Source organism: Leptidea sinapis, chromosome 28 (assembly GCF_905404315.1).
Source record: "Leptidea sinapis chromosome 28, ilLepSina1.1, whole genome shotgun sequence".
Taxonomy (NCBI): Eukaryota; Metazoa; Arthropoda; class Insecta; order Lepidoptera; family Pieridae; genus Leptidea; species Leptidea sinapis.
In genome coordinates, this window is record NC_066292.1 from 4,668,385 (window position 1) to 4,684,497 (window position 16,113).

The window sequence follows — 16,113 nt, forward strand, 5'->3', positions numbered from 1 at the left end:
GATGAATAAATATTTTTTATTAAAATATTGCTTTATGAAGTTCCGATATGCGCCAAAACGAATGCTAGTGTTATTGCAACTAGTACAACAAGTAATTATTTACAGGGTAAGGCTGAGCACATCGTGATATCGGGTCACGATGGCGGCACGGGCGCCAGCTCCTGGACGGGCATCAAGAGTGCCGGCCTGCCCTGGGAGCTGGGCGTGGCCGAGACGCACCAGGTGCTGGTGTTGAACGACCTACGTTCCAGGTGAGGGACTAAAAGGCATAAAAGACATTTATTTTTTAAGAAACAAATGGCGCTCTGAGAGAAAAGAAGCGGCGTAAAAACTTTCCCAGCATTATTATTTGCGACTTCAAACATTTAAAGAATGCTAGCAGGAGAACGGTCGATATGACATGGATTCCAACAAAAGTTGCGCCTTGTCATAGGTCCACCTGGCTCGGCATTCAAACTCTATTAATAAATCCTTACGAGTATAAATATAGGCGCACCTAATTGATTCATTGGGTCATTGAGTAACTAAGCATTAAAGTGAGCATTCAGGGCGATACTTATAATAAGCGATACACCTTGTAATGTGAACAAAGACAACTATATAGACGGACGCAACTTTGGAATGTATGAATACCTTACTTCTACAAATAAAAGTGAATCAATAATTCATAGTGGAGAAAGACAAGTGATTAATAATGTTATTAGGTACTTTAAACGGTGTGTTCATCTACACGTGACTGGAAATTATAGTAATGAACATAAGTTGGCGAAATTGCCTCGCAATATAATATTTAGTCTACGAAACTACAAAAAAACCAATTGGAATGTCAATTCAGTTATGAAAAAAAACATTTTCTTTATTATAAATGTTGATGAAACTTTGACGGTTCTGATTAAATCGTAAAAAATAATTGCTTCGTAATAATATTTGTAAATACCGAATGATTAAAAGGTTTGCTTTAATATTCTTTTTACTCCAGTATGAATACTTAAAGTTGCACCGATGAGTCACTAATTTCTTAACACGAATAGAGTATTGAAAGAAGTATATTACTGACTGCAACTAAGTGTAATAAATTATTCGCGGAACTGTACTAGTGTTTTCCGAACCCTTTAGTACAGAAACGAAACGATATGACCACATCACATACACACACACACACACATGCCTTAGCCTTGCCAGGTAGGTAGGTAGGCAGAGACAACAGAACGCTACATGTATTGTACATATTCATTACTCTTTTCATACGTCATGCTCGCCGGTTCCAGATGCTTCATAATATGACAGCACTCAACAGAATACGTACCCGTGATTATTACAGGGTGATCCTGCAGGCGGACGGACAGATCCGGACCGGGTTTGACGTGATGGTGGCAGCTCTGCTCGGTGCTGACGAGTTCGGCTTCAGTACTGCACCACTCATTGCACTTGGTAACGTTTATAGAAATGACTAGAATGAAAATTTATTGATAACAAACCAGAATGAGTAATTAATTCTTTGAATTAACTAATAAAACCAATTAAATAATACAATTTATTACTAAAAACGAAAAAGTAGGTACTGTGTGGTAGTGAATGTCACCAAATGGAGCTACCTCAGTAATAAGCTACACTGGCGTAGCGCCAATGTAGCACTGGTTTTCAGTAACCGCAACATTATTGACTCCTGGAGTAACAGCGACTAATAATTTTTGTATATAAATATTTTGTTAATCAATCAATCAAAATTCGTTTATTCATAAATAAATGTCAAAGTTATATAATTACCACTATACTTTAGAAACTCATTTTCAGTATTCATAATATAACAAATTATTTTAAACAGAATGTGTTATTATTTGGGATAAATAAAAAATTGTAAGTTAAACATTAAATACGTCAACAGCTATTGAGATAGTATATCAACCCATACATATTATTAGGTATTAGCGAACATTTTTTTAAAGTAACACTTTTAAATTTATAACAAAAGAAAAAAATAGATGATAACATGATAAGCCAATACATTTATCACACAAGAATTATTACGCATGGACCAGCCCGACACGTTTGGCGAGAACTCTTTCAACTTGTTTGTGTCAGCGACAAGAGCTATAATATTCGCTGATGCCCGCTCGGCTGTCAGAAATACTGGCAGGAATGTTTCTAGCAGTCAATTCCTTATTCATTGTGAGTAATCCCCCGTCGCGCTCGTACATTCGCTATAGTTCAGCGACGAAACTATCGGACCTACACTCGCTTCAGGCCGCTCACTAACTCATTTCGAGCTCTACTCTATTCTAACTAAGCGACGGCGATGGGACAAGTCTCTAAAGGATTTTTAGTCATTCTTTAATTTGCACAAAACTGTTATTGCTCCGAAATGACAACTCCGCTCCGATGACTTATTAGAGCTAACAACGCCATAATCGCAGACGCCACAAATCTGAATGTGCGGCGTTCTTCTACAGAGCGTTTTTCCGGAACTTTGACCACGTACGACCAAACTGTAGAAATAACTCCAGTGAGCGTTGTTTTCTCTAGTGTTGCACGAGGGTATGATTACCTAATCATACCTATCATACCAGTAACTACACCTGTAATAGGTGACCAAGACTCTCGATTGTCTACTTAGATTTGCTTATTGTAATATAACAAATATCTATATATATAAAAATGAATTGCTGTTCGTTAGTCTCGCTACAACTCGGCTAACAATTTGGCTAATTTTGGTCTTGAATTATTTGTGGAAGGTTTAAATGGTGAATAAATATGAAAGTGTTTGGAATTAAATAAAACAAATTTGTTTGTCCTTTGATGTGTCCCCCATCGTCCGATATTAGTTTTGTATGGACATATTTTCTATTAGAGAATTTATTGACGCACGGTTTGACAGGTCTGCTGTAAAACAATTTCATTACAAGAACAGGGAGCATATTTTACGAAATAATTCTTGATGTTATGTAATATTATTGACAAATTAATAAAAAACAGTATTTTATTTATTATATACAGAACAACGTCTGTCGGGTCAACTAGTATATAATAAATATTATGTGACAGGTTGCACGATGATGCGTAAATGTCACTTGAACACGTGTCCCGTCGGAATTGCTACACAGGACCCCGTACTACGCAAGAAATTCGCCGGCAAACCCGAGCACGTCATCAACTATCTGTTCATGTTGGCTGAAGAGGTGAGATTGTAGTTTTTTAAATAACTTAGATTCTCGTGATTTGACCATGTCAGTCGGACTTTTACAATGTCTCCAAAAATATGCATCTAAAATCAAAACACAACAACATCCATTCTTGCGGTCGAACACCGGTTTGCAACGCCTAATTGTTGCAGAGTATTTTTTATATCTATTAAATTGTAAATAATTAAGATATTGAGTGTTACAAACTATGTAAGTTATCAACGGACGCGCCTAATGCTCACTTGATCGAATTATTTTAACTTCCAGCACTGAGAAAATTGAGATATAAAGTCCCTGTATTTCATGTCCCGATCGGCATGTATTTTAAAATATTCCTATTACTTACCTATGTATTTGGAAATTTAAATAGAACAAAACGTGTTGACGAAGACTGATTTATGCCATTTCCATTATTGTCGCTGTATTTCGCATCGGATCTCTATAAACAAAACTACCAACTACCTCAGGTCCGTGAGCACATGGCGTCAGTGGGCGTACGCAGTTTCCAAGAGCTGATCGGTCGGACGGACCTACTGAAGGTCCGAGAGGACAACGATAACCATAAAGCGAGATCTCTCAACCTGAGCCCCATACTGAAGAACGCGCTACACATGCGGCCGGGGGTCAATATCATAGGTGGTTCTAAATCACAGGTATGTTACTACATTTTTGGTAATAGTATAGGACTTCTATCAACGTCAAAAACAATTAATTAATTATTCAGTACTTTCAATAAATAAATTAGTTTATCTCAAAATATAAGTAAATGGACCCGACCACAATGGTGCTTCTTTTTGCCGCGACGTAACTTCGAAAGGCGGTTACATTTTTAACTCTGATTTCATACTATTTATGCCAGCAAACCTGCTAATACAAAATAAAAACTTAAAATGTTTTATTCTTATTAAAGAGCTTCAAATATATAACTTTATTATTTGTAGAAATAAAAATATATCAAAAGTTATTTCTTCTGCTGCAGAGAGTCTGCTGTACTTATTTCAAAATGTTAAGTTCCTGACTAATTATCTCTCACTTTATTAGGGGTCCATATAAAAATAAACTCTTAGAATATCAGTTCCTTGATCCTCTATCGAGATCATTTTTCGCTATAACACGTGATATATCAAGTTCAAATTATCACTGGTTTCGTCTGCGGTTATTTGATCATATAATATTTAAACACGTGATTAAGTGCCTACGATACCTTTAGGGTCCATTGACCTAGAATCTTAAAGTCGAGCATTATGGGTGTTCTCAAAGCACAACTTACTCCTTGTCCTCATACAAAGGACAAAGCTGACCGAAATCCAGATAATGGTCCGTCTTTTCTTTTAGTCTACTGCCTGTATATATCTACTTATTTTTTGTTGTGTACTTTTGGTTTGCCTATTAGGTAAAACTTGAATTATGTGTCGTCTTGTTACAAGTATCTACCTACTTTAACTTAATGGTAATGTCATCGTCATAGACGCTCAATGCGTGAGTTAGACTTTTTTTTAAATAAAATTACTAGCTTCTGATCAAATTCGTAGAGCAGTCTCCCGAAAACTCATGAAAGTATTTGTATAAAGTGTAACCTATATCCTTTACCGTTGTTCACTTTATAATGTGTACAAAATTTTATGAATCATCATAACTGATATGGTTGTGTAGTTTATTCGTCGCAAATGAACGCTATTAAACTAATGTTCCATTTTACTTCCCATACATTTAAAGGTCTTTAGAACTATGTTTTAGAAAATAAACTAGAACTAAATATATTGTTGTGATCCACAGGACTTCCAACTGGAGAAACGTCTGGACAACCAGCTGATAGAACAATGCAGGGGCGTGATAGAAGGCGGCGATAGTTCTGTGCAGGTTAACATGAAGATTACAAACGAGGACAGAGCGTTTGCATCCACACTCTCCTACCACATTGCACTGTTAGTGTTATTTTTTATTTATTAATATGTACAATACATATAGACACTTCGATCTCTCTGCCCGTGTACTTTATATGTGATCAGTCTCAGTACAAGATTGAACTACCCTTTCTATGTTGTAAATTTATTTGATAAATAATTTTATAATTATTATTATGTAGGTGTACACTAAACTTTGCTTTTAATTATTTTAATCATTAACAAAATTGTTTTCAGAATCAACAATATAGTTTGTGCTAATGTTGTTATCATTTTCTGAGAGTGATATGAGACAGATACAAATAATTAAATAAGCAAAGAATATTCGTTTAAAATAATATAGGTATGATGAAAGAATTCTTACTGTTGAACCGTGAATAATGTATAAAATAAGGCAATCTGTCATGTTAACCCAAACACAAATCAGAGTGAATAACGTAACGGTTCAGAAAGCATCAACATATGACTTTGTTTGGTGATATAATATAGGTACACATTCTAAATATTGGTTTTCGAGGAGTGACGTCATAAGCGGGTTGTCATGACACGTACGAGCATTTCATTGCTGAAATAAAGTTTAAACAGCTTATTTTATTACTGAAACAAAGTTTTCGGAAGTACCTGTACCAATATTATTGAAAAGGAATCCAAAATTTGTCACAATGCTCGAGCATGGTATGTGGTGATCAAATGATCGACCACATCCTTAGTACTGCTTATTTTATGATGCGCATTTCAATGAATACGAAAAGATATAACTGAAGTTTAAATTTTTCTTTGTAAATCTTCCGTTTCAATATATCGAATTTAAAAACAACGGCTTATATTACCTACTATTTATTTTGCGTTCTCGGAAAGCGCTAGAGGTTGTTATGTCTGTATATGTGACATGATCATCTTAATATATATAAATCTCGTGTCACAATGTTTGTCCTCAATGGACTCCTAAACTAATGAACGGATTTCAATGGGGATTACTTCATGGAGTGCAGTTTAGTCCAACTTAAGAGATAGGATAGTTTTTATTTTTATTTCCAATATTTGTTTTGTATGGACATATTTTCTATGAGAGAATTTAGTGACGCACGGTTTGACAGTTCCGCTGTGAAACAATTTCATTATAACAACAGGGAGCACTTTTTACGAAACAATTATTGATGTTTTGAAATATTATTTGCCTATATAACTGTAATATTTTTATTATCTACAGAACAACGTCTGTCGGGTCAGCTAGTAAATATATATGTCTTTACAGCAAATACGGCGAGGCAGGTTTGCCCAGTGGCAAGAGTATCTCGATTTCTCTAAACGGGTCTGGTGGACAGAGCTTCTGCGCGTTTCTGTGCAGCGGAGTCGATGTCACCCTGGAAGGAGATGCCAACGATTACGTCGGTAAGTTTAGTCATACAAACACAATCGGCTTTTTGGCATTATTATTTTTTGTTTCTGTATTGCACTCATAGTAGTACGTAGGTTATCATGCAACCGAATAAATTATGTGATAATGTTTTAAATTAGCCTATTATTAAGGTTCAAATTATTAGAATTCATTATATTATGTTAATAAAGTTAAATATAAAGCAATTGACACGAAGCACCCATGTTTTTGAAGCGAAAACTTTTTTTCGCGCGGTACGCATATTTTTAGATGAGATAAAATTGCTGGACTCGCGACACCGTTACGAGACGCAGCTATAGTGCATATATGCATGGACATATAGCAGACCGCGAACGCGTCTAAATTAATAAGATGTAGATATATTATTATTATATATTATTCGAATCAAATTTTTTTAAATTCCTTTTTTAGTTACCATAAACCTTTAGTTTCTTCTATTTTAGATTGTAATAATTTTTCATGATAATGATGATGATACATGAGATATCGAAATTGTTAACGATGATTCATAAAGGAATATTAAATGTTTTTTTAAAGTTTCTAATAATTAATAAAATACCATTCATAAAAAAAATGCAATTTATAACCCATCTAAAAAATGTCTAACGCGCCAAAATATGTTTTCACTTCTGTCGGCACTCAAAATGCCTTTCTGTGTTAATTACCCAATTCCTAATTTTAACATATTAAAAATTTATTTCTTCTTTTCAGATTGGTTTTTTATTAATGCGTGTTCTTTAGTTTTTTGTATCATTATTTATTTAAATGTTTTTATTTTTGTGTAAACAGGTAAAGGTCTGTGCGGTGGAAAGGTGATTATCTACCCCCCGAAATGTTCACCGTTCGAGTCTCACCTCAACGTAATCGTCGGCAACGTGTGTCTATACGGAGCGACATCTGGACGTGCTTACTTCAGGTAAAGCTCAGTTAATGAAATTCTCGATGTAAGACAGACATTGTGTTCTTCAAATATAGTGTGCCCCAACCAAGAGATTTAGGCATATTGTTTAGAATTTCGCCGTGACACATAATTTGAGATAATTCTCAATCTTATATCCTTAAACGAGCAATTGTTGTATGTATATTTAAACTGAATCTCGGAAATTAATTCATAAAATTTAGTATACAGGGGATTTCGGAGGCGATAAATCGATCTACCTAGCTTTCAATTTTAATAAATGTAGTTTTATCCGAGTTTTAATAAGAAACAGCTTCAATAACATTAGAATACAAAGGTAAATTTCGGCACTATAATATACAAGACTATAATAGCTCAGATGGGACATTGGGTGATTCGGAAAGCAGTAGATCCCAGTTCGAATCCAGATGTCATATTAGTTTTTTTTGTTCAAGTTTTGTACCGTCCTTGAAACACCGTACAAGGAAGCTCAATCCACAGCTTTGTAGTACGTGAAAGAAAGCTCCATGAAAAGCACAGTGGAGGACCGCCACACATCCAGATGGTGGGAATGATATTCTAATATATGGCGTGTCGTGCGTGTTGTGCGTGCCGAAAACGACGAAAATTTACAGACTAAGCTACAAGTTAAGGCACAACGGAAAAAAAAATCCAAAAATCAAAAACAAAAAAAAATATAATAATATCGTTGTGCCCCAAGCAAGTAGCGACGACCCCAAACATACCCAATGACTCTCCCAACGATTTGGGAGAAGAAGTGCCAGGGTATAGGGCTCCGCCCTGACACACTCCTTCCGCCCCTACACAGGGGGTGAGAAGAAAACTTGACGACGACTCCTTCTCTTTGAAAAATTAATGTTACATTCATATGTAAGCTTCACACCTAATAGACGTTTACTGATGTACGCAGGGGTATCGCGTCGGAGCGGTTCTGCGTACGCAACTCCGGGTGCGTGGCCGTGGTGGAAGGTGTCGGCGACCACGGCTGCGAGTACATGACGGGCGGGACCGTACTGGTGCTGGGACTCACCGGCAGGAACTTCGCGGCGGGCATGAGCGGTACTTACTACTTCGAAATTTAAAATTCTTAGACCTAAAAATTTTCTTCTTTTATTTTATTTTCATAATATGGCCATTTTCACGAAGAAAAGCGGGTATTGTGCTGTCTACTACATAACCAGAAGTGTTTAAAAAACACAACACATACAAAATACTCAAATAACACAATTTAAAAATTACATTAAATTTTGTCGTAAAAGTTATATTTTTATTTTAGTTAACCCGACGTTTCAAGACCTTTCCAGATCTCTTTTTCAGGGGGACTGCAGATGAAATGAGACAAAGATAATATTTATCATAGATGTCACTATGAAGTTTAGCGCCATTTATTGCCTCGGAGGTGGTATATGCTATAGACAGATGGTTTTTGGCAAAATTTATTGACAGTGTTCTCTTCTTTTTTGGTATGTGTAGTTGTGGGTTTTAATTTAGAGATTATTAGATCCCACGTGTTACATAATTTTGGACCGTCTTCTGTATTGAAAATGAAGAAACAGTCCCCCTGAAAACGAGATCTGGATAGGTCTTGAAACATCGGGTTAACTAAAATTCAAATTAAAATGTAACTTTTACGCAAAAATCTAATATAAAAACAATTACGACTACATGCGTTTTAATCATTTCAAAGTATTTATTTAATTGTGTAACACTCGCGTTAATCAAAGAAAATACTACTTAATACTTTTCATTTGGTGTAACTCGTAAGCAACTTATTGTTTTCATTGCCGCTACATCCCTCTCTGTTTGTTATTCAATCCATCTGAGACAGGGTATGAATTGCTTGATGATGAAGTACTACATCATTCCAAATTCATAGCGGGTGGGTTAATTTAAGTTCCGACACGTTCATGTTTGCATAAATTTGATTTATAGGTATGTAATTTCATTGGTCGCGGTTGGTAGACCGGATGATCACGAATCCGTATAACTGAGGGCCGGATAATCGAGTGTCGATAATCTACTGTAAATATATTGCTGTCCTATTCGCGTGCCTTAGACCTGTGTAGATACAAGATAACTAGTTACGAGTACATCATTTTCGTTAAACACTGGTATATTGATACTTAACACCTTATCTCCCAAAAGGAAGAGAGTTTTATAGATTTTTTCAAGAATCCTGAGTGGAAATGTACCGTAATAAGAAAGGCCTTTCTCTTATCATCTGGTGAATGATGGTCTCGCCACAAAAAATATGCAAATGTTATGTTTAATCCCACTTGTCTTCTGTCTGCTATAACCTGTATGATATGGCAGGTGGTATCGCGTACGTGTATGACGTGGACGGCTCGTTCAGCGGCAAGTGCAACCAGGAAATGGTGGAGCTGCTGCCCTTGGAGAAGAAAGACGACCTCGATCAAGTACAGCAGTTGTTGCAGGAATTTGATCAGTACACTGGGTTAGTACTATACACTGCTATATTCAATAAATCAAAACCACTCTGGGAAGGCAGAAATTACGTACTTAATCCATTTGCCACAGCCTTGATATTCTTCTATGGCTTCTTATACTGTAATTCATATAAAATATTTTATATTGGGTTTTGTAATGACATGTATAACATTGAAACTGTCTTCCATAACAGGTCGGTAATCGCCAAAGAGTTATTGGAGAGCTGGCCGGAACCAGCTAAAAAATTCGTGAAAGTTTTCCCATTTGAATACCAGAGGGCGTTGAAACAAATGGCTTTGAAACAAACTGCTGCACCGAAACAGGAAACTAACGGGAAAGTAGATGAGAATGGAGTTGTCGACATTGAAGAAGCCGTTAGAGATATTGAAAAGGATAAGAAGAATTTAGAGAAGATTATTGACAAGACTCGGTGAGAAAATTTGTATTATTTTTATTTCATATGATAATATAAAATTTTAGGTTAATTAAAATACATTTTGACATGATTCAAATAGAATCAGTTCTGAATAAATGTGTTTGTAAACTGAGTTATTTGTTATATATATCAAAAAAGACTAAATTAATTAGAAATTAATTCTCTGGAAATTCGTAGAAAGACAGCATAGATGATTTGCCTACACAAACCTGATAGCCATATAAAACTGTTTTGTTGTTGAATAGGTACTTGTTCACCTGTTTATTAAAAAAGTTATAATTATTCTAATCGTATATGTATAATATTTCTTTATTTGCATAATGTGTGTATAAATATTGTATATTTTTATTGAAAAGAGCGCAAAAAAAGAATGCTGGGAGAGTTTCTTGCGCCGCTTCTTCTCTCTCAGAGCGCCATTTGTTTCCGAAGCGGTAGTAGTATCTAGTATATTAGAAATGGCACCAAAAAGAATTCAAATGGAATCAATTTTGAGAAAAGAAATGCCTTTTTATGCCTTTTTAAAAGTTAACAAAAAATCCTATACGAATCAACACATTAGCCAAAAAGGGCATGCAAATTACGTAAGCTCCACATCGTTATTTTATAATAAAATTCTAATGTTACAGCACATAATATTTCGTTGTTACATTTTAATAGCATCTACACAAAATATACATGTCATATACATATGTTGTCAAAGTTAAACACAACATTATAAAAAGAAAATCATAAATTTAAAAAGTCAAATACAGCATAGAGATTGTAATTAATTAGCCATTCATATAGTTGAGTTTTAAAAAGACTGATATTCAACATTTTAATAGTTTACTCCTTAAGAATCGATTTTCATATAAGGCCCCGGTATGAGTAAAATATGGTGAGTAAAACCTACTCATTAAATGGCATAGTAACGTTTTTGGTGCGTATCATTTCTCGCGCACCTTCTTTCTATATAATAGTGTAATTAATATTCTTCTTATATAATAGCCGGAAAATCTGATAAGCACGATAAATGTACTAAGTCACTATCCATACATTAATGTAACATGTATTGTATATAATAATATATATTAATTATAAACATGTGTGGGTTGTATTTATTAAATATTGAATTATCAATATGGTTCATACAAATTTATATGAGCTATGCACATAATTAAATGTTGAATTTAATATGGAGAGTATATATAGCGCATTTCACGCCAAATAGATAAATTTTTAACCTAACTTTTTATTTTTTGTACCTGTTCAAAGACAATCGTTCTTAAGGAGTGAACTCCAGTCGGGCGTCGGAGCTGATACGCACACTTTTTGAATTTGTAAACAAGTCTATTTGGATGTCGTTGGTCGCCGCGTAGTAGCACACTCATAGTAACTATTAGTTGTATTTTTTTTCAGTGGCTTCATAAAATATCCCCGAGAGACGCTGATGTACCGGCCGGCCGAGAAGCGCATGCGAGACTGGGACGAGATCTACAACTTCGCGCACGTGCGGCGCGGGCTGCGGGTCCAGGCCGCGCGCTGCATGGACTGCGGCGTGCCCTTCTGTCAGACGTCGCACGGCTGTCCGCTGGGGAACCTGATCCCCAAGTGGAACGACCTCATCTACCGCGCCGACTGGAAGCAGGCGCTTGCTCATTTGCTGCAGACTAACAACTTCCCGGGTACATTGCCGTTTTTTTAGCAATAACCATTCTTACATTTGTATTTAAATTCAATGTAGCTATAGTTTTGGTACTATTCACACCGTACTTAACGATCCTCAATGAAATATAAAATCTAGTTGTTAGTAACTTGATTGATACGCCCTGCCCATTACAATGCCGCTCAGGATTCTTGCAAAACCCAAAAATTCTGAGCGGCACTTCAATTGCGCTCGTCACCTTGAGACGTAAGATGTTAAGATTCATTTGCCCTGTAATTTCAGTAGCTACGGCGCTTTTCAGACTGAAACATAGTAATGCTTACACATTACTGCTTCACGGTAGAGAAAGGCCCATTAGGGTACACATAATCTAGCCGGCATCCTATGTACAGGAGCCTCCCACTGGCTTAGCTTCTGACGATAACGATCTATTCTCCGCAGAGTTCACGGGTCGCGTGTGTCCCGCGCCGTGCGAGGGTGCGTGCGTGCTCGGTATCTCGGAGCCGCCCGTCACCATTAAGAACATCGAGTGCGCCATCATCGACCACGCCTTCAACAGCGGCTGGATGCAACCTGACGTGAATACCTTTATTGACTCTTTAGTCTCTGACGGAAAATAGATCTACAAATTTAATTAGACCCAAATTCTTAGATACGGTTCGAAGAACCATTAAAAGTGTACTCCGAAATTGTTTTATAAAAATATATTGTCAATAATATATTTTTTTTTACCAGATGATCACGGTTTTGCATAGCATCATTAATAATTATAAACATAGAAAAATTATGTAGGTATCGTGTATTTTAACTTTTTTACTGATAAATATTAAACCATAACTCGCTTGGAACAAGTTCAATATTCTGTGCAAATATCTTAATACATAACTACATCGCCAAAGTACAAGTTTTCCGAGTTGAATCATTGGATGTTCAATTATTGAACCTGCAATAATTTTTTTGCATTTAAAATGTGTATTTGTTTGTATGGGGTAGCATTTTATAAGTGATGTAACGAGCAGATGACCAGCAACGGTATCGTCCTTAATACGATTTGCGTCGTTACACAACTCGATTACATCACTACCCGCCGCTCACTACTTACAGATAGAATGTCTCATGTGGATGTATAGTTAATGTAACAATTTTGATCTCAGATTCCGACAAACCGCAACGGCAAGACAGTTGCGGTCGTGGGTTCCGGCCCAGCGGGTCTCGCGTGTGCTCATCAACTTAACAAGGTAATTGTTATTACAGTAACAAACATAATCTGTGTTATTAATAAACGCGAAGTAAAGTTATTCCAAGCTTATTAACTTAACTTTTTGTATTTATCTTACCTTTGTCACTACAAAATTACGTGATAGGGAGAAGTAATTTTCAACTTGGAGTAACTTTACACTGCGCACTTTAAACTTAATACACACTAAGGTGGCGGATTAGCTCGTCATAAATTTATTTATTTATTTATACTTTAATAAAACGGCGTGAGCCAATTACAATATTAAAGTAAGTAATTAATTACAAATGAAAAGCTAAACATATTAATAATAGTTAATAAATACAAAGTTTACTGTAATTAATTAACAATTAATAAACTTCGAGATACCGCTCATCCATTCCTCTCGCAAAATCGCAAGCACTCTGTTAAAATCGTCTGCCATCCCTTCCGCTAACATATCAAAAGCAGGGTTGGCTTTGAGAAAACCGTTGAGAGTAGAGAAAAACCTCGGTATAGGTGAGTTAGTGAGGTAGTTAGGCGAGCCACAGTACGACGTGTCGGACTTTAAGTTTTCTCATTAACACTAACTGTTTATATAATCCTAGTGACCATTTGGTCATAAGGTTTTCGTACAAACAAACAAACAAACAGTACTTGCTCTAAGCTTGTTCTAGTCGCAATTCTTGACTGACTACAATGTAGTGCGCATTCTGTTTCTGTCACATTTTCTTGATAGGGGTCATAAGATGATATGACGACACCTGTCTGACATCGTCTATTATAGTTATTATTTCTTCAGCGCTCTTCGTGAGATTTTCGTCTTATCTGCATTCATATACGGCTATCAGGATTTTATACATCAGAGCAAAGCATCGTCAGTTATTTCACATTAAATATGTACATTGGTTACTCAGGCCGGATACTTGGTGACGGTATTCGAGCGCAATGACCGAGTGGGCGGCCTGCTGCAGTACGGCATCCCCACCATGAAGCTGGGCAAGGACGTGGTCAACCGCCGGGTGCAGCTGCTGGCTGAAGAGGGGATCTCTTTCAAGTGCAACGTGGACGTCGGCAAAGATATCTCCGCCGCCGACCTGGCCAATGAGTGAGCTTCCTATTTAAACTTAAAAAAAATAGACAATATGATTTTATTACAATAATGCGTTATTTTGCAAATAAAAACATTAGTGTGTACTCGAATACGAATAAGTCATGTTATGTTGACAGATACAACGCGCTAGTGTTGTGCATGGGCGCCACGTGGCCGCGGGACCTGCCGCTCAAGGGGCGCCAGCTGAGCGGCATCCACTTCGCGATGGAGTTCCTGGAGGGATGGCAGAAGAAGCAGGCGGGCGCCGGGGCTCTGGCGCACCACACCAAGACGCCGCACATCTCCGCCAAGGACAAGAACGTGCTCGTCATCGGCGGCGGCGACACGGGGTGAGTACCGTCACACTACATCAAAAACAACAGAATTCTTCCGAATATTCTCGGTTCTTTTCGGTGTGATTTGGTGATGAAAGAGTATAATATACTAGTAATGAATACGTAAAAAAGTGTGTATCAACTATGTTTTATTCCTTACCATTTTTATCCCAAATATATGTATATCTAAATAAATAAATGATGTTGGTAATCAGATGTGACTGCATCGCCACGTCGCTGCGGCAGGGCGCTCGCTCTATCACCACGTTCGAGATACTCCCGGAGCCGAAGACGACGCGGGGACAGGACAACCCGTGGCCGCAGTGGCCCAGAGTGTTCAGGTATTTTTATGACTGCTAGTGAAACTATAGCCAATATGTGACCCATCTTAAGTCTCAGGGTGACGGGAGCAGTGCGATTTCTGGATGAACACATATCACATAGATGATGCTGCTGTACTACATCAGGTTGATGAAAGTGCTACACGTGCATGCCGGCGCCCATGCTACCCGCATTTATCGCGCAGTAGAATCGTTACTGTTGTTTCGGTTTCAATTCCAATATGGAGTTCGTTCATATTAATAAGTGAAAATATATCCAAAGATCACCACAACCCGTCTTTGACCACGACATCACTGTCTTATATGAGTATCGAAGGAGTAGTAGATTCCATAATATGTGATAACAATGAACGAATACAAATTACTAAAAATATTTGAATAAATAGTAATATAAATATTTATATTTCAGGGTCGACTATGGTCACGAAGAAGTGAAAGTGAAATTCGGTAACGATCCGCGAAAATTCTCGACGCTGACGAAAGAATTCTTGGACGACGGTAAATATCATTTAACATTGTTATAAAGTGGATTAAAGTGCCGAGGTCACATGCAAAACTTCAATCCAGTGTCTTAAAGCCAATATACTTGGTTTATTCACCAAGACCATATATTACTGCCATATACTACCTACCTGGGTGACTACCATCAACTTTTAATTAGCGATTCAATTCCGATGCAGTTCAGTTTAGATACCTAAAGTGAATCGCTAAAATTCGTACCCTGAAGCGCCTTTTACTAAATGGCGTTTGAATCGCTTACGAAGAATGAAGGAAATGAATTTGTCTGTGGTCCGCGGTGTGAGAAAGAGATGACGCTCTACAGTCATTGCATAAGTTTGTCTCTCTTACTCGAACCATATGCGTTGCGTTTCGAAACCTAAAATGATATGATTTTAGCGGTTTTTTGCGTAAAATTACTAAACATACATTTTAAAATTGCGCTTTATAGCGTCAAATTATACACCATTAAGCCCTTTTTAGTACTTATTAAATAATTGTAATATAAATATATACAAGGTGAAAGTAATTGGGTATACTATGCTTTGAACCAGACATTCCTTAGGTCATCTGTAATGACTATGTGAAGTCAGAAATGAATTAGCATTATAATTTAATACAATATTTAAAGTGCAAAGTTTTCGCAAAAAGTATGATTCCCTCAACCCTAATCAGCTGTTTTTTTGAACTCTCTTTGACC

General features: G+C 36.7%; 1 protein-coding gene across 9 annotated transcripts in view; it reads left to right on the forward strand.

Moving 5' to 3' along the window:
* Window positions 1-16,113, forward strand: part of LOC126973096 (uncharacterized) — a 95,793-nt gene that overhangs the window by 69,483 nt on the left and 10,197 nt on the right. For 8 of the 9 annotated variants that reach the window (XM_050820230.1, XM_050820231.1, XM_050820232.1 and 5 more), the window contains 17 exons: window positions 106-251; window positions 1,322-1,431; window positions 3,043-3,176; window positions 3,647-3,832; window positions 4,956-5,104; window positions 6,339-6,475; window positions 7,272-7,398; window positions 8,312-8,460; window positions 9,715-9,856; window positions 10,043-10,279; window positions 11,684-11,949; window positions 12,372-12,508; window positions 13,085-13,168; window positions 14,064-14,254; window positions 14,377-14,589; window positions 14,790-14,915; window positions 15,325-15,413. In XM_050820230.1, coding sequence (XP_050676187.1) covers window positions 106-251; window positions 1,322-1,431; window positions 3,043-3,176; window positions 3,647-3,832; window positions 4,956-5,104; window positions 6,339-6,475; window positions 7,272-7,398; window positions 8,312-8,460; window positions 9,715-9,856; window positions 10,043-10,279; window positions 11,684-11,949; window positions 12,372-12,508; window positions 13,085-13,168; window positions 14,064-14,254; window positions 14,377-14,589; window positions 14,790-14,915; window positions 15,325-15,413 — 2,623 coding nt within the window. Of the gene's footprint in view, window positions 1-105; window positions 256-1,321; window positions 1,432-3,042; window positions 3,177-3,646; window positions 3,833-4,955; window positions 5,105-6,338; window positions 6,476-7,271; window positions 7,399-8,311; window positions 8,461-9,714; window positions 9,857-10,042; window positions 10,280-11,683; window positions 11,950-12,371; window positions 12,509-13,084; window positions 13,169-14,063; window positions 14,255-14,376; window positions 14,590-14,789; window positions 14,916-15,324; window positions 15,414-16,113 lie in introns of those variants that run through there. The other variant, XM_050820238.1, reaches the window with a different exon arrangement.